A 20,564-nucleotide genomic window follows, 5' to 3' on the forward strand; every position below is an offset into this window, starting at 1 on the left:
TCCTCAACAGGCGTTAGAACTAATGGATGAATGCTTGTAAATGTCTAGAAAAATTTACACACTCAAACACCCCCCCACACACCTACGCACACACTCACACACACATATACATAAATACACACACACACACACACACACACACACACACATATATATATATATATATATATATATATATATATATATATATATATATATATATATATATATATATATATATATATATATATATATATATATATATATATATATATATATATATATATATATATATATATATTGATTTAATAATGTGTGAAACTTTATTCTAAATTTCTTGAAGAGAATTAATAAAATTAACAAACTAACAAAGAAATCAAGTAATATTTTATCTAAAAAGAAGTGAATTTTTGTTGTCCAAAACTAATTAAAAACCGCAATATTGAAGTCTGCTGTACTCTTATGTTCTGAAATTGACCAAAATATCCCAAAATGATGTATTTCGCCTCATAAATTGAGAATTATATTTTTTTTTAATTAACAAAAAAATCCTTTTAAAATATTCATACCAATCTTACAATAGAATACTTTAATTAGAACGTTAACTAATGAAGTTCTCTTAAACAATGGATATAATCTTAACACTTTTAACTCTCAAATGGAAACATGAATTCTGTTACATAAAAGAAATACCCGTTCTCTGAGATCAGTATGAAATGTTTTAATTACAGGGTTTTCATAAAGTCTAGACGGATTTAATTTGCTTATAATTTTCATTAAAAAATGCTCATAATGAAATCAAATAAAGTGCAAACGATAACGGAAGGATAAAATTTTTAGTTGGCAACACTGTTAGATAAGCGGCAACTCTGAACACGTTGAGAGAGGGAGAGGGAGGGCAAGGGTCAGTTTCTTACCAAATTCTATCCATTTTATTTTTCATTGTTGTTTCAATGTTGACTGTTAGAAGTAAGTTGTAAGCTGTATTGGTGTGTGTGTCTTTTAAAGAAATAAATAAATGAAAACTCTTTTGAGAAGACTACTTTTTTTTATCGTATCAAAGATGGCGTCGGTGAAAGAGAAAGCGCAATGTGTTCTGTGGTACGCAGAGCTAAAATCACCAATTCTGGTGTGTCGAAAGTTCACCAAAGAGTTCAAAAAGCCGGCACCGACTGAGAGTGCAATCCGAAAGTGGCATGCTAAGTTCTTGGAGACAGGAAGCGTCCTGGACCGTCCTCGAAGTGGGAGGCCGCCAAAATCGCCTGCAACAGTGAGCAGGGTAAGCATTCCAGCGCCGCCTACGCGAATGTGTGGACGTAAATGGCGCCCAGTTGGAGGTGTGGCGGTGAATGAACTGAGCTGGTGCAGATTACAGGTAAAAATTTAATCCTTCTGCTACCGTTTGCACTTTATTTGATTTCAATATGGGCATTTTTATGTAAATTATAAGCGAATTAAATCCGTCCATACTTTATGAAAACCCTGTATTTCCTGTCTAAATAGCTATATTTTACTACAAATACCTCAAAACATAAATAAATAAACACATCTAAACAGAAAACAGTTTTCTTACCAACTATGGAAACTTGCAATTATTAACACGTTAAAAAATGTTAAAAACAAAATTGAAAATTGCCTTTTCCTTTTTCAAACTAGAAAAAGTACTTCTTTCTCACAATCTGGAGTACATATTATGCAAACATGCATTCCAAACATATGGATTAGGAATATTTGATACGTTTGTATGCAGTTTTTCTTTCTTTGACATAGGGAAACTTGCCGTATTTTTTTGGATCAAAAAATTCAATATATTTCAATCAAAAATTTTCTTGTACGTCTTACGTCTGGAGAACTACATACAGTGTGGCCAAACCTATACTATCAGTTAACTCAGTATGATATGCTTATTACGTTGAAAATACGAAAATCCGATTTTGGGCAGCTCAAAAATTTTATCCTCTGATCCCAGAACTAATTATTGAGCAAGATAGCAATTTTTAAAGAACTCTTTCGGTAATCCCTTAAATTCTTGGCCAACATTGCAATGTTTTGATTCATTTATTTTGATTATGCCTTAAATTGTTATTCTTTTAATTATCTTATCTGAAGGAACTCTTTTGAGTTGTACTTGTTGATTATCTTTATTGATAGTCTTTCTTATGATTTCTTTGTTATCACGAGGTGAGTTCGGGATGGAAAGTCTATTCGTTAGATGGAGCTCAATTAATTGTACTCTCAGTTTCTTCAGAAATTCAAATCTTGACACCGTAGATGAATTCCTATAGCTGAAGTACGAGATAAAATCATTCATGCTACATAGATTTATCAATCTGTAGAAGAGCACCAATGGCCATTGACTTGTCTTTGCTTGAAGAGTAGTTTGCATATTTAATATCAAGAAGCTTCACCACGCATTTGGTTTTGTTATAAATCATTATTATTTAGATTTCATAGTTTCCCTGTTAAGGTCTCTAGTGTGATGTATAGAGGAAATCAGTACGACTATCTTGTTTTCTCTTTTTTTAGAATGACAGAGACAAGCGTCTTCCTTCATTGAATGCATTGTAAGATGAGCCTAAAGATCGCTACTTATCCCTACGTAGAGTTCCAACAAAAGTCAATCCTCACGTCGAAGCTCCTCGACGCTCACTGTAAGAAAACCAATCGTCGGTAGTAATATTTCTGTTGGTATTCATAATGGGCCTACGCAGACTTACTAATCTTTGGCTAGTCTTCAGTAGATTGGTCTGCTCCTCATTTGTTAGTCCCATACCATCAGAGCCTGAACCTGTATATATATATATATATATATATATATATATATATATATATATATATATATATATATATATATATATATATATATATATATATATAGGCAGTGGCGTATTTAAGGGGGCTTCCGGGCTTAAGCCCCCAAAATTGTATTTACTATTTTAAAATATCTTGCAGAATTTTCATATTTCTAAGAATAAAGTTAGCAAAGCTCCCCCCCCAAAAATCGTAAATATGCCACTGTATATAGGTATTATTGGCGTCACATTTCTGAAGGTTGCTAGAACATTGAAAAAAATCAGATATTGCTGCTGCCTTATCTGTAGCTTGTTGTTCTTTTTGCATATTTGCAAGTTCAACACGACGTCATAATCTCAAAACTCTTATCCGATAGTGTTGCAGTAAAAATAGGTCTGCCTATTAGTAATGTCTTTAGAAAATAATTATTTCACATTTTCCTTCAAAGGTTTTAGAATACTTAATAATAGCAACAGTCTTATCACGGTAGTTTGACATCTCTGTTTTACGATCTAATCCTTCTTTGATAATGGAAATCTTACGGTTAGTATGCCAACCAACTATTTGCACTATCTGTGTGAAATAATAAATTCCAAATTTCCACTGTCTTTTTCCTACTTTCAAGCGCTCTTACAGGTGCAGCAAGACCGGGCAGTCCCATAATATTCCGGGCAGGAGTTGTAACAGTTCTTACTGGCTCTTTTGTTGTCTAAAAATAAGGTAGCCCATGTTATTTTTTTCTTCAATCTGCCAAAGATAAAGACTCGTAATGTAGTGGCATCTGAGTTTTCTTAAGAATGAAATAGCTCATTACCTAACAGGGAATATTCATCTTGTAAAGACGAGTTCTCACTAGCAATATCTTCTATGCTTATAACTAGTCTGTGTATACTTCGGAATTTTCAATCACATCAAAATTACTATCACCAGTATCACTGTTATCTTTCAGAAGAATCAGTTGAACAAAGTCGACAAAGTATTTGCTTGCTGAAAAATTATATCTCTACTATCTCTTGAAGTAGAAAGTTGATCCATTGCACTTTGCACAGACACCAGTCGCAATGGGAAATATTATTTACAGTGATAGTTACAGTAATTACTTTGATATTCACTTATTTACACTATACAAAGGAATGTTTACGGGAACTTGATTATGAAAAAAATAGAAAAGATCAGAAAGTAACCGGTCTAAGAGATCAGGACACAATTACGTTAAGCAAAAGACTGGTCTGCAAGACCAGATGACTTTTAAAAATCAATATCTCATGTCATACTGCCTATCGTCAACTAAACGGGAATAAGTTTGTTGTTGAGAAAGGTGGTGAGGAGACGGCAGTTTATTATTCTTGGCTGACACATTCAGAGTTGCCACTATTATAAACTAATTTCGCGTCAGATCTCATAGACCGGTCTTTCGCTTAAAGAGTTAAATCGTACTATTGTGGTATGCAGCGCCACCACATCGCCTCCTCTCTTCTTGAATATCTTTGGAGGTTCCCTTAGCTTTTCCGGCAGGTGGCAGCACAGAGACCAACGAAGGGGCTATTATAATTCGTAGACAAAGTGAGAGCAATAGAGATAGCCACAAACCGAATTATCACATGGGCTACAACGATTATCATAGCAACCAATCATCAAGAAGAATGCACAAAGATGTTGGAAATCATACAGTCAGCTACAAAGAAAGTCTTCGCAAAAACAGTGATCGCCTTGACAGCTACCAATGGATCAATACATGTTACTCAACCAACATATGCAGAAAAGGGCAAGCAGTCGAACTCAAAAAAATAAACCAGCTTCACGGCGGAACAATAGAACAGAAGTAGGAGTTGTAGAACAGATGAATTGAAGATGCTGTAACCAGCAGACAGATGACGACACATGCACAGACAAAGTATCATGAGATGGCTTAATTGCTTGCTAAAAATAACACAGATCCCCACTAACAATACATTCCCCACTACAGACAACACAGATTTGTATATAACATAATCAGATAGGCTTTAAATATAAAATGTAAACTAATAATTTATTATTTACAGACACTTTTACATGGATTTTGGCCACACTTCAATTGTGGTTTTGCCATGTAAATTCTATTGCATGCAACATGACCGACTAAGCCCCCCCCCCGTGGTTTCCAGATTTTTTGTCCCGCTATCAAAACACAAATAACTCTTCTCTCGCGCTTTCCTATCTCCTATTTTACCCTTTTTTCTTTCTATCCTACACTACAGACACACACCCGCCGACAGCAGCTTTAATTTCCTAACTGCATGGGGGAGAGGCATGTAAAATGCTGGTTGCTACCTTACCCACTATTCAGGGCGCGGGCTTTCCCGAGGGGCGTCCTTATTTTTAACTTTTCTGTTTCTGTTTCAGAGCAACGTACAGCAGCAGCAGCAGAACCAGCGCTGAAGGCCAGATGGAACTAGGATGGACAGAGGCAACTCATGGAAAACAGTGAAGAGAGCAAGTGCACAAAGACTTTCATTACGTGATACAGTGTTTGATTTGAGCCACATGAGTGAAGAAGTGCGACCGGTGGATGGACTTTACCTTAAGAATCCAACCTTTCTTTTTACCTGTACAGTCTGAATCCGTCTCATATGTATATAAATTTGTAAAATAAATGAAACATTTAAAAAATTTTATTATCATTTCACAGAATCGAAACCACCTTTATCACTTCAAGCGCCATTTGCGCAACCGAAATTAGTGCATCCTCCCATTTGCTCGAGCGCAAATGGGACGGTGACACCATGCAGTTTCCTACTATTTTATATTACTAATAAATAATGATCTGTTTGTAAAATATATTAGATATGACTACAATAAACAACAATATAAACAAAATAAACTATAATATGATTAGTTTTTAGTCAGCTACACTTGCTATTATATCAATAGTCCTATGAATTAAATGATAAATACTTCAATAGCTACTGATAAAACAAAATTGGGTTTATTACCGTTATAATACTATATATTTATAATGATATTGATTTATTACTCTGCAAATTTAATGTTTGAACATAAAGGGCCTTATGCAGAGTCGTTTTGAAGTCTGATTTACGCCATACTACGGGGTTCACTAACGAATGGTTATCAGAATTGTGTTCAGAGTCTCTGATTAGGACGTAGTATTTGACGAAGTTAATCACATTTGACTAATTAATCTAGAACAGCAGCTAATTTTTTACCCACGGTTTAGCTTGCGACACAACATTTCGTATTTCATATATTTTCATTTTTACAGACTACGCATACGCTCATCTACTTTTCATTAGTTGCCACATTTATTTTTCTCACTCGATGCATTGGGGCTATATAAGTTAATCATACCCAAATCAACTTTTTATTTGTACTCAAAGTTGACTCTGAATACCAAACAGTGCACCTTCTTAGTAAAGAGTTAGTATGCTTACTAACTAGTCTGAGACTAACCCTCGATTAACGAATTCTTTCTGAATACCGCTCAAAATGTTTTGATACTAGTATGATCATTGTACTGAGGTCAAATCAATTGCTCACACATTTTTGAGTTTGAATACTGAAGATGTATAGCTGAAACTGTAACTATAGTGACAATAGCTAAAGATGTAAATAAAGTTTAACATAAAGCAAACTTATGTCAAGAATGTCATTCACAGCAATGCTTTTGTAATATTTGAGAAAATGTTTAGAAAACACACAACTGTATCACTTAGCCCGTTCAGAACATTTTGCTACAAAATGAGCTTAAGTTAATTTAGTCTTATGTTTGAAAAATTAAAGTATGTATTACCGTAATTAAAACCCATTTTGAAATTCCTAACATTCTTCGTTTTTCTGTAAAATGTACTTCTGTATTATTATTATTATTATTATTATTATTATTATTATTATTATTATTATTATTATTATTATTATTATTATTATTATTATTAAATACCATAAGTGTAAACTTTACAATACACGCTCCATCTGCACATCAATGATTAGGACCGGGTTAAAAGGGTATTGTAGAGTAAGGTAGGGTAGATTAGAGTAAGATAGGGATAAGTAGGGTAGGGGTAGGAACGAGTTAGCTTAAAATTAGGGAAGCTTTGACCCATTTTCATAAAATTAATAAAGTGTAATGTCTCTTTTTCAGTTAGTATGCTAGCTGGAGCGGGCACTGTAAAGTTAACCCTAAAATAATAATGAATGATAATGAATTGGCTAATGAAACTCACTTTGCATTGTATTTTGTGCGCCTCCCATCACATCAGTATTTATAACAAGCGGGAGAAGCATTACTCCAGAGCCACCAGTAACACTTGGATATTCTAAAAGGAAAAAACATCATGCCTGACTATTGTTTCTATTCATGAAACATAATAATAATAATAAAAAGAGACTTCAAACTCTTCAATATAAGTTGATGTTGCACTGTGTAATGATAGGCTACTACTTTGCTATTTCAATAAATCTCTGCTACATTGAATACAATAAATAAACACTTATTTTCTATGATTTATTGAGCTGAATCTAATTTAGTGCATAAAGTTTCCTAAAGGGCCTATTCGGTTCGCCATGAGGATTAGACTGCGTCATGTGATCAGGTCAAAAGTCACGTTGCGTGCAAAATCAAATCTAGAGATTCCAAATCCAGATGTGGGGTATTTCAATCACTCAACTTCCGCGTGGGGCGCCCTGGGTAATTCGCAGAAGATGCATATACTTTATCATTATTATTGATTTTACTCAAACAACTTGACTTTTGACAATGTTCTATCCATATTTACGTTACGTGTTATATATCGTTTTTATGCTCTTCATTATATCTTTGCAATAAGCTGTCAATTGGCCATATTATTTAATTTTTGAGTTATGTGGGCGACTTCATTTTTTTCATTGAATTTTCCATTGACATTATTGTTAATCTTTCGTGTTTTTGACTATGTTTCATCCATTTTAGGACAATTGGATTTCAAAATATAGAATTTACACAGCCTCTTGTACATTTGAGATGAATTTCAGCCATTTCCCTCTGGTAGTTTTTCACATAAGCTTAAGTGCAGAAATTATTTGTTTCTCATTGATTTCCCACTGACATTAATGTTAACGTTTCGTGCCTTTCTTGACTATGTTCCATCCATTTTGGAACAATTTCCATTTGGAATATAGAATATCGATAGTCTCGTTTACATTTGAGCTGAATGACAGCCATATCCCCCAAAGTCTTCACATCGTTGCAACCGGATAGGCCTTTTTGAACACAGATATCAAACACAAGCAAACCGAAGTAACTGTATGTATGCCGTGTGAATATTTTAATACTTTAATACATTTACCGGTAAATATGCTGAAGTTTATCTATTATTTCATGGCAGTCAAACTTTGAGAAGTTTTAGTTTGGAAATAGTGAATTGACATATTTTTATACTATCGCCAGACACATTATTAAAAATTAAACTGAACAATAGATAGAAACCACTGAACCTATTTTTATAAAGCAAGAATTCTATTTCAAAACAACAGGATTGAAGATTCAAGCAGAAGTATAATTTGCTCCTTACTGAACAGTTTATCCAGGCAATTGATTGCTGTAATCCGGATTTTCTGATAGTAGTGATACTTCATAAAGTGTTTTCCAGACGGGATGGTAATTTCTATTATAGTTACTAGATTAACGAACCTTTCGTTTTAATTGTAAATATGTAAAACCACGTTGTTATTAAACCATTTTTTATTATTTATTAGTTCCAACTTTTAATTTCATTTCATTTAATGTTACCCCAAAAAAAAAAAAAAAAGAAAAAAGAAGAAGGAAATACGAGGAAGGTATTTTATTGCTAGAAAGTAACTCGTTCAGTGTTGCCACAGTCCAAGCTCTGAAGTGGGCTGAAAAATAGTACCAAATTGAAACAAAAAGGGCTGAATTCATTATTTTATACCAGGGGCTTCGTAAGACGAAACTAAAAGAGGTGAAGTTCTAGAACACCCGTCCCCCTCTTCCAAGAGTCCAATTCAAGAAAGTGCTCTTTTTAAAAATATCTAAACAGGTGGAACCCCAACAACCGTGGAAGTAGGTGAAACTTTTCTCGCACGTAGGAAGTATAACAGAGGCTGCATGTTAAAAGGAAAAGCAGTTTTCTTCTTTACGTATTGTAAGGAAACCAAACGCGCCTCTATTTCAAAGTGACCTATAAACCAAAACCATTTGGTATTATGGTCATATATGAGAAAATATATAACGAGGCCATATATGAAACGAGGAACAAATGAATCATCTCCGAGTTCGTGTGTAACCAGTGCGTTATAATAAAATATTACGAATTACGAATTTTCCACGCAAAATTCGTAGCGTTATGCGGAGCAACGTCACAGAATGAACGTTCAAAGGCAGTTTTTAAGAGTCCAATGTACAGTGACAAGTATTTGTTAAATGGTGCTGAATTGGGTAGAATTGTACCAACTTTTCCACAAAAGGGGCTGCAAATGTCAGCGTTGTACCAACGGGCCGATGAATGACAAAAAGGGCTGAATTTGGTACAATTGTACCAAGTGTGGCAACACTGAACTCGTTCATCATTTATGCATGAGCTACTATATAAATCTATTAAAATCAGTGCCCTGCTGTGGGGGGGGACGCAGAAGTAAGGGGCGCAAAATTCGAAAAGAAAAAGAAAATGCATGTGTACATATAAGAAATTGAGGGAAAAAATTATAAAATGTGCTCAAAATCAAGGAAAAGCAGGGTTTATTATTGGAAGTTTTCTTAAGCTTCCGGCCAACCATGGTGGTGCTTCGCAGCGACCTCACTCACATGTACTGGGGCGCTGTAGTGTAGTCTTGCCACGGCGCTGATATTCCACGGCACGGCACAGCTCAAAATAAACTGCATACTCAACTCGATTTTTTTAAAAATTAAAATTCTAATACTGTAATGTAATCTTCAGTTTAAGAAAACCTGTCCTTTGTCTCTTCTAGAAATTATTGTTAGGAATCTTATATATTTTGAATTTTAGTAGATATTTCAGTTGGCTTAAGAAGATTATCATTCATTTCGTCTAATTCTACCAATGGGTGAAAATACACGGGTTTTCAAATAGATGCGACTGATTTTTCTCTTTCTCAGCAATAATGTCAACAATGATTGTTAAAATCAAAAATTTCGAATTTCAGAAACACGTAAATCATAAACTACATGGAAGGTATCAAAAATGAGCATAAAGCTTTTGATTGAAACTTAAGTCCTACACATTGAAAAAAGTTTGCAATAATAAAATGTTTTGCTTTATAACTTACTGACAATTCTTACAAATGTTGACAAAGTTGTGCTAATTTTACACCAAATACATTACGTAACGATGATAACAGTTTTCAGTACCATTTAACAGCCTACATTGGCCACCCGTACTATTAAAAAATGAAACGTATTTAACGTTTCACGGTAATTTACATAAATATAAGGAAGGATTAGTGAACAATATTCGTAAAAGAACATAATTAAGCGTGTCTGTATCAGGATGTCTGTCACTTTGAAAGAACTCTGTATTTTCATGATTGCTTAATTTAATTTGTAGCTAGCGTGGTTCCAATTATTGAAAAACATTGATGGTCCCATTTTAAGCTTTTATCTGTGTATAATTTTGTAAGAATTTATGTCGACAATTTTCGTTATTTTTCTATAAGCAATCATGAATCTCAGGCTATTCTGTGGTAGAGAGGGATATTGCACTGAGGCATATTTGAATACACAAGGTGATGCAAAAAGATGCTAACATTAAATGGATGTTCTTTTTGTTATTGTTTTGCAGATTAAATCATGGCGTTCCGATATTCCATTAAGGAGCGAAGGAAAATAGCTGCCTACATGGAGGTTTTTCAGACCCCAGGCATCGTACAAGAAAAAGTCACGACCTGGACCTAACGGGATGCACCTTCGCCTGACAATTGGTAGGATCTACGATAAGTTTGTAAGGACGAGATTCGTTCAAGACGATTACAAGGGAAACACTGGTAGAAAGAGATCTGTTCGAACTGAAGAGAATAGCATCCTCATCCAGGGAACGATGGTAGCCAGCCCAACGAAGTCTGAAGACATTTCTCAAAGAGGTCAGTGCTTAGAATTTTACACCGTGATTTAGGAAAGAAGCCATACCACTTACAGATTGTGCAGCTTCTCACAAACAAGAAGCAAGCATGTGTAAATGCTGCATAAATTATCTTTGAAATGGTGCGCATGTAGCCGAAATACTGTTCATGTTTTCTGACGAAGCAGCGTTCCACATCAGCAGTCGTGTGAACAAACACAACTATGTCATCTGATGGACCAAGCACCCGCAGGAAGTTCGTAAGCACATACAGGATTGACCCAATGTGAACGTTTGGTGTGCAGTGAGAAAATTTGGAGTGATCGAACCTTCTTTTCAAAGAAGAGACCGTCAGGGGAGATAATTACCTTCATATGCTCAGCACTTTCATGGAGGAGAACGCGTCACTTGCCATTCTCCGGTGAGTTTTTTTTTAGCAAGATGGCGCCCTTGTCTATTACAGTCAGATGGTTCGGGATTATCTGAACGATACGTTCGGTAAACGTTGGATTTGTAGAGGGGGGTCCTTTCCCATGGCAGCACGTACCACCGACATGACGTTATGTGATTTTTTTGGTTATAAGACATGGTCAAGGATCGTGTGTATCCCAGACAACCTGGCAAGTTGGACGATCTGAGGTATCGCATCACTCAGATCATCTGTTCCTGCACAAATGACCCAGAAAGCCATACAATAAACAATGAACAGACTCCATAAATGCGTTGAGCGCGATGGGTGCCAAATTGAAACCCTATAACCAAATCCTTGCCTTGTAATTTCATGTGAGCAAAACTCCATTTAATGTTAACATCTTTTTGCTTCACCTTGTATTTTATAACTCTACGCAACATTTTTAAGTAACATCATTAAACGATCAATGATTATAGAGTTACAAAATTTTCTCTCTATATAAAGCTTATTTTCTACATAAATAACCTAATTCCGTGTACAATAGTTTCTGAGTTATATGCTTTGGGATGGAGCTCTTGTAGACCACTTTACGCTATAAAAAAACAAATAAATAAAAATATTTTTACGTAGAAATCTTTTTTTCCTGGACTGATCTGCAGTGTCTCCTTCAAGTTCATCTTCTTCCATTGATTCAGAGGCTTCATTCGGGAAGGAAGTAGATAATGTTATCTGAAAGTAGTAAGAAAACAGTTTTATTCATGTACACGGACTTCAAACCTTGAATCAACAATACTGTATTATCTTGTCTATACGGTGCACTTTCTCCCGAAAGTTTCTCTGACAAATGAGAGTGCGCTGCATGTGCAAACGAATGACAAGAAATACATAGCACGTCACATAACAGAAAGTACATTGTTACTGATTCTTGAACCACACGACAAAGAGATATTGAACAAAATCCTTTGAGTGAGTATTTCTACTCGAACTCGAACTAGTAGAACACTTGCGTGTAATATTTTTAAATCTAGTGATAATACATTTTAAATTTAATACCATTACATGCAATTTTCATTAGTATCATCAGTACTCTTTCTGAGGGTGCAATATCCACAATAAGAAAATAGCATCAATCAAGGACTAAAACATAGGAGCAGATGAAACTAGAATTATGAGCATCAAATAATACAGTTGTACCAGAAGTAGTAACTCACCTTCTGAGTGATCAGTACATTTTTGCTATAAACAAGAATGGCATGAAACAAAAATTTTAGGTGCAGAGAATGATGTAAAAATCAAGTGGCTTAGTGTATCTAATTCCTATTCTGCACTTCGAAGTCCACTTGGCAGCCATTAAAATCGATGCGTGCCTGCTTTCGAAGACGCACATTTCTTCACACATCTCAGCACATCTCAATGGGAATATTGTTGAATTCCTTGATGATTTGCGTCGTCATTTGGATTCTCAGGACGCCAGTACACACATTTGTGACAGTTCACTGAACCCTGACACATGGAACTTTGCCTCGTCCATCCAGGCCTTGTGATTCTTGAAGTTGGTATTTTCCTCCACCGTCCGGAGGTACCACTCAGCGAACCTGATACGGCTATCGGAATTGTCCGCATTGAGTGCGTGCAAGAGGCGAGGATGATACAGGCACAGTTTCAGATCCTTGAGAACCCTGGCAACGGATGGTTTCTTGATATTCAGGGTGCGAGACAATCGTCGAATCGAAAGTGAGTCACTACTTCTGGGATACACTTGTATTTCCTACTTTCTTTAGTTAATCTACCAGAAGTTCCCAATATATATAGTTATCGGCCGAAACAAACTACTCTAGCACAGAGCTAATAGCGTTACTGTAATTGAGTTCTTCAATGCCAGAACAGAGCTCAAATTCAAATAGTACCTTCACTATCGCACACAATAATTATACATTCTTTTAGAATTGAATGGAAACGTAACTTGAATTCGATAATATGACAATATATTCATCCAAGTAGCAGTAGTAACACTGATATTATGTACTTACAACAATAATTTAAACAAAGTGTACCTTTCTATAGTATTCAATTGAAGTTACTTTATTTTCAGAATTCTATACGGGATGTAATCTATTTATTCTCACCAGCCTATGCTGTAAGCGTTGGTGGACCACCAATAGGCAACTAGCGTTTTCTCGCCAAAAATTAGCGGCCTCGCAACGATGATACACGGTGACACCAGTTCCGTTTTGAAAATTATACTAACAGCGACCCACCGCCGGAAGAAACTCAACGAAACTCCAACGAACCACAAAATTATTCCTCCAAAATATGTTAAATTGTCTATATGCGTGATTTGTTTATATTTAGGTGAGTCTTAAAAACACTAGAAAAAAGTACCAGGGGTGGGCACGAACCATCAAAATTATGATTACTAGGCTTGTGTTCTTCCAGCTTCACCACGGAGACGAAGAAGAAAACCTCCCTTTTACAGGAAAAAACGTGGAGGTCTTTTTAATTTGTCCAGAATATTAACCTTCTATATTCGACGATAACCGTTTGGGATCATCAGATAAAATGCGTATAACATGTAATTGTTTAAAAAATGACGCGTGCCTACTTACTTAATTTCATAGTTCTTCCACATTCACTTTCTAATGATCTGCGAGAGTTGCAATCTAAATTCATATAACTATACGTACTCATCTCAATTTTCACTTCATGATGTAGAGGCAGAGGTTACACTTTAACCCCCCCCCCCAGCTCACTTTCGGAACAATTGATCAAGGAAAAAATAATATATACTAATAACAGTATGTAGATGACTGGCAATACTTCTTGTTGGTCTCTTTGCAATTTTCCACAACGAATCGAATGAGCGCGGACCAAAATGAAGTCCCGCTGCTACACGGTGGTAACTTAAACACCCCGACTCTAGGTATCTGTTTCTACTTGACGAAACCGTGCTGCCCTAGTACACTAGCGGAATTCCTTCAGTGTGTCGCTATATCGACGATCGTCATTTACCGGCAAGTGGGTCATTAACGACGTTTCCTGCATGAGGCTACTATTAGCTAAATTGGACAAACTCATCCAACCTATAAATGTTAAAAGAATCATGAAAATAGATGAACAAACATTTGGATGAATTGAACACTTCCAAGGACCCTAGAAAAATCGCAAGTATTAAAATAAATATTGTATTAAACACATTCAATTATGAAAAAAATATATTTATTTTTTCATGATAGATTCTGATTTTTAATTAAATAAGTCTAAGGATATTAGACTTCTTTCAATATTTATAGAATTGTCTCCCAGTGTTGTTAATAAGACTCAGTTAAATATGAATTAACAAGAAGTAATGACAACTAAAGAAGATAAAAAGTGAACGTAAGCACTCAGATAGGTAGAAAACAGTTGCAATGACAATCTTTATCTATCCTCCTATCACGAGAAATAGATATTTAACACGTAATTCTGGAGTTCTTTGCTTATTAAAATGAGTATGGTTTCTGAACTTTCATTCGATAATTGAAATCACATTGTAACTCTATGTTAGTAGCTGCGTAAAGACATAATAGATGCACGAGAAAAAAAGAAATGACGAGTTGGAAAAGCCAAAAGTGATTAATTAATTAATTAATATTGCAATAAGAATTTCTAACCCAAACGTCCATGTCATCACCACCATAGGTATTCTGCCATTATCGGCAGGTCACTTGCTGCATCTGAGAACTTTCCATGGTTCACGGTCTTCCTCTATCCTCTTCGTCTTCACGTACGAATTTTCTGTTTTGATATCGTCCATTAACTATAGTTTCCTTCTTCCGCTCCTCCTTTTCCTACCACCATATCCTCTTGCATGTCCTTCATATATATATTTCCTTCTTAGCCAATGTCCCAAACAGTTTCTCTTCCCCTTTTTTAATTCAATAATGACGAACGGGTCCGTTAGACCTGAATTCATTTTTTAATTCTTTTTTTATATTTTAACACCACAAGCTAGCGACCTCAGCTCTCGCGACTTTTCATCATTTTTAAAGACAACCAAAATGTTGTTTTCAATATTAATTAGTTTCGTCACAATTATGGATAACTGCTTTTAGGGACGGACGAGCGTATTGGGCCAAGCCATATTGTGGACATACCTATCTCCCCTACCATTTCTAAAATCCTCTCATTTGTTTTTCACTCAACTCAGCTAATTCTCTCTATTCTTCTCCACACCCACATATCGTAAGTTTCCAGTCGTTTCTCATCATTTTTGTGTAACGTCCATGACTCTGATCCATACAGTATAGTATTCCACACGAAGCATTTTATGGGTCTTTTTTTTCTCAACTCTTTATTCAAGGTTCCACAAAATAATATTTTCTTCCTCCTAAAGGCTTCTTTCGCCATTAATATCCTTGCTTTCATTTGGCGTTCACATTTCATATCATTACTAATAACGCTACCCAGATATCGAAAACTAGTCACTTGTTCTATTGTCTTCACTCCTTCTATATTTGATATTGACACCTTCGTTCCAATCACCATGGCTTTTAACTTTCTAACATTTATTTTCATCATATTCTTCACAGCCCTTCCTCAACTTTACTCTCATCTTAATGACTTTCTCTTGAGATTTTTATACACCTAATAGCGTGTAATGTGTCTTTAATGTATCTTTAAATTCGACACAACTACTAATTACTAGGGACGTGAAGTTTTCGTTTTAACGATAACATCGAAAACTTGAAAAAATGCAAAGTAAAGTATATAAGTATACCTGAATATGATAGAAAGCCGTTTTTGGTGTTTTTAAATCGCGAAAAAACGCGAATTTGGTACTTTTTCCAAAATAACACCGAAAGGCACTACATAAAGCGATAAATTCGCGAAATCGCCATGTTGACCGGTAATACTAATAAAATAACACAAGTTTCCTTTGCAACAAAATGTGATTCTCAAAAGACTATCAATTCTGTTATTTTTAGACCGGTTGGTTAGTGAAAGTTTACAACGATTAAATCACTGGTTCCTTTCGTAATTGAGCCATTAAATAATACACACTCCGTCCCTTTTTTATTCCATTTATTTATATATGGTTGTCCTGACAACGACGTTCCAAAGTCTTATTATTTTTAAACATTTGAATATCTTTATATAGTAACATTAATTTTATATCTATTTTCTTTCTCTTCTTCTGATATTAAAATCAGTCAAGCCTAGTACAAATTTAGAATATTTTATAGCCCAAAATTACAAATATACAATGTACTGTTGCAAGTTTGCCTCTGAGATTTTGCTGCCTGGGCCTTTAGATAAGTGTAAATTGATTGTTTTTTGAAGTGAAGAAAATGTTAAGAAACATTGCAGTGTGGTTTTATTCGATATATGTATTCAAATCATACATTAAATAAATCAAATTTTAGGAGGGATATCTAGAATTTGTTTTCTTAGATGCTAAGTCGAAAAGTATAATTTATTCTTTTAAATTTAAGATGTCAAAATTTAAAACTATTTGTGTAACTTTGAAATTATATTTTATTTTAATTAGCTTTCACAGACCACTTTCTTTTTGTTTTCAAAACCATTACAGAATAAAGCAAATAACCCCTATTTGCTTGTATTAAATCGCGAAAAATAACACCAATTTCCGGCAAAAATAACACCAGTTTCAGGGATAAAACAAAACGAAAACTCCACGTTCCTACTAATTACAGAAAGTATCAATTTTTGACTACTGAAAATTGGAACAATTCAACACACATACACAAGCGCGCGCACAAATATATATATCGGAACTTGTCACGTAACATCGCTTTCTTGTAAAATGGTATTTCCACATGTTTGACCTCAAACCATGAAATTCTAACTTTGTATTATTGCCTGTCGGACAGATATCAACCCCATATAGCCTCGAGAGATATAGATCACATATTATTTTGTAGACACTTCTTGCTTCAGTCTTTGTGCAATTCTCAAACACCGTGTGCGTGTGTTTCCTCGGGGTTTTCCCATTTCCTCCCACTTTTTCGATTCCACCATTTCATTCATTTCTCACCATCACCATCTCCATTAGACTAGCTGGCATAACCGCGGGACATAAAACTCAAAAATTTCATTTCGCTTCATTTCATTGTGCAATTCTTAGTGCGTTTCATTATTTCATCATTTTTGTGAGGTGCCAAGTACATCCACCAAAAGTATATCAGCCATTTTGCAAGTAGACCGGAAACTAATTTCGTTCAAAATGTTATGTTCACTTTATTTGCGTGCACAACTCTTAATCTTTGACATAATTTTCCATTGTGTTCCATCTGAAGCTTCAAGCCCTGTACAAGAAGGAATTACAGATATGTGATATTTACCATAATGAATTTCCGCATTCTCATTTTACATCTTACTTTACTTTTTTCTATCATGGATTTCATTTGAATAAGGATTAATAATGGATTTCACTTGAATAACAATTACTATCATGTTCAACTACAGTAGTTTACACATCTCGTTGCCAGGGGGCGTGGTGGCTCAGTGGTAGAGCGTTCACCTCCGGTGCTTGGGGTCCCTGGCTCGATCCCAGCTCGCTCCGTGTGGACTTTGTGGTGGACAAACACCATGCTCGTGGGTTTTCTCAGGCTTCTCCTGTTTCCTCCCACTTTCTTCATTGCATCATTTCATGCATTTCTCATCATCACCGTCTCCTTTAGCCTAACTGGCATAAACGTGGGACGTAAAATTCAAAGATTTCATTTCATCTAGTTTCTACTTCTCCTGAGATAGCCGCCGTACGTTTGGTGTCTGCACCAACATATATAATACAGAATATAGAAAATAGATGAATAATATATATTCAGCATCAATATTCTACAAATTCTTTGGTATCTTTATCTGTTGAAAATATATTCTTCAGATTATCAGTGGTACCTCGCCTGTATTGATGTTCACACATTCTCTTTTAGAATCTAGGTCACCAATGTCATTCAATGTATTACATATGCAAAGAAATGCAAGAAATATTGCATCTGCCAACAGAAAATTGATAAATGGTACAGATGCAGTGTCATAGACAAAAAAAAGCAGAAAGTTCTGAACGTTGGCCTTAAACGAGGAAATAGATCAATAATAAAGATATGAAAATCGGAGAAAGTTCACAAGTAGCTTAAAGCTAGATGTTTGGATTACACAAAGAGAAACAATGAATTGTCTGGTTAGAACTAAAAATACTTTTAACTTGCATTAGATTTGGATCAACCAAAAATTTAGGATGAATCAAAAGGTTGCTATCCTGGCCAATAGTTTGTTTTTGGATTAGGGGCTACAAAATTTTTCAAAGGCCTTTAATCGAGTTTTCGTGTTTTTTTTTTTTTTTTAACGGAATAAGCTCATCATACTGAGTCAAGTTATAGTTTGGGTTTGGCTACACTATATGTAGTTCTCCAGATATAAGGCCTACTAAAAAAAATGATTGAAATATAATGGGTTTTGAATCAGGGACCAAATAATTTTTGAACGGCCCTAAGTCAAGCTTTCGTATTTTCAACGGAATAAGCATATCATATTGAGTTAAGTGATAGTTTGGGTTTAGCTACAGTATACGTAGTTCTCCAGATATAATGCTTGCTAAAAATCTAATTGAAATATAGTGGATCTTGGATCAGGGGCCACAAAATTTCTAAACGGTCCCTAAATCACGTTTTTGGATTTTCTACAGAATAAGCACACCATACTGAGTTAAGTGGTAATTTGGATTTTGCTACACTACTTGTAGTTTTCCAAATATAATGCCTACAAGAAAATTTTTGCCTGAAATATATTCGATCTTTTGGTCAAAGATGACCAAGCCGAGGTTCTGGAGATAGCACTATATTATAAGAAGATTATAAATCCCCCAAATAAGTAAAATGTATGTCTCAACCAAATAAACGAAACTGTATTTCATAACATACCTGGACAATAATAACTATAGTAATACAGAAGAGCATTGTAGTCGCTTGCTTTATCAGTAGCCTCAAGATCTCCTAAGAGAATATTTTCATAATGTGAATAAGAATTTCTAATGAGTATATATTCATTTGCGTTCATTGCCGTTGAGAAACAATTCCTAAACGTCTCAAAACGTCATTCTTCTTTGTGTTATCTCAGCATAGTTTATAAAATCAAATAACAATTTTAAATCAAACAGTTCAAAGTTTATAAAATAAGCTATACAAATAGTAAGACGTACATGTTACGTATTTGTTTTAATTTCGTGATTGAAACGTCAAACAATGTACTGTGTATATAAAGTGGCAAATAGATTACAATTGACGCGGGAAATGGTGATGAGACCACCAGATACAACTGAATAACTTAAATATAGAAATTACAATACGCGAAACATATTTAATCTTGAATGAACTCTTGTTACAACGCCCTACACATCATATCATTAACTCTTATGAATTATATCATATATTTTTATACGATAGGTCTTCATTAATTGATTTAAAAAGTACTTTTACTTCGTTTTTTGTTTTTTCAACAGTGGAGGAATTGTTAAACACGTTACATATCGTTTCACTTTTTCCTTGCGTCCAAACATAGGGTGCGATGACGTCATAATTGAAACAAAACTAATGTTTCGTTAGAAGATTGAAATTTTGCACACACATTCAGTGCACCCCTTAGTATTTTTCAGATTTTTTTGCGATTTCTGCGTTAACAGAGGGAGGTCCAAAGGGGCAAAAGGGTAGAAAAAATCAAAAAAATATTTTTTGACAAAATATATCTTTTCTCTCGATTTTCCAGCTTCAGATACACGTTGAAAACATGTGAATGGTACTGTTTGAAAGGTCATTCAACTCTGAAGAGAGTGAAGTACGAACCATGATCTTAGGATAGATAGACATGCCTCAGAAAAATTTTATTCCAAATCCTGTTTTATACGGAAATATTGTGTGTTGTGGGGATTATGTTAGCACATTTGTAAATATTTTTTCTTTACTTTCGTAGATACAAGCCTGAAATTTTGTAAACGTATTCAGCATACCCCTTAGTATTTGTCAGTGTATTTTGAGATCTCTGCATTAACATATTAAGGATCCAGAGGGGCAAAAATTAAAAGAGGGATATTTTTAACAAAAACATCTATATTTTCTTCAAAATTTCCCGCTTCAGGAACATAAGAGAGAACTTGGATTCCAATCTTTTGCAAAGGTAACTGGTGAGGTGAATAGGGCGATAAGATTTACGTCAGATGGAGATTTTTTAGGTTTGCGAAATAGAAGAACTTTTGATTATTTCCAGTCGATTGGAAAAAATCCAGTGCACAGGATGAAAATATATATGGTGCTGAGAAAAAGTAG

General features: G+C 34.8%; 1 protein-coding gene across 1 annotated transcript in view; it reads right to left on the bottom strand.

Annotated features, from left to right (window-relative positions):
* Window positions 1-19,323, bottom strand: part of LOC145673517 (uncharacterized) — a 50,387-nt gene extending 31,064 nt beyond the window's left edge. The window contains exons 1-3 of the mRNA XM_081743289.1: window positions 19,167-19,323; window positions 11,874-11,976; window positions 6,990-7,082 (exon numbers count right to left, since the gene is read on the bottom strand). Of these exons, the coding sequence (XP_081599415.1) occupies window positions 6,990-7,082; window positions 11,874-11,976; window positions 19,167-19,202 (232 nt within the window). The 5' untranslated portion in view covers window positions 19,203-19,323. The remainder of the gene's footprint in view (window positions 1-6,989; window positions 7,083-11,873; window positions 11,977-19,166) is intronic.
* Between the last annotated feature and the right edge of the window lie 1,241 nt (window positions 19,324-20,564).

The sequence above is a fragment of the Thermobia domestica genome, chromosome 16, assembly GCF_964235325.1.
Source record: "Thermobia domestica chromosome 16, izTheDome1.hap1.1, whole genome shotgun sequence".
NCBI lineage: Eukaryota > Metazoa > Arthropoda > Insecta > Zygentoma > Lepismatidae > Thermobia > Thermobia domestica.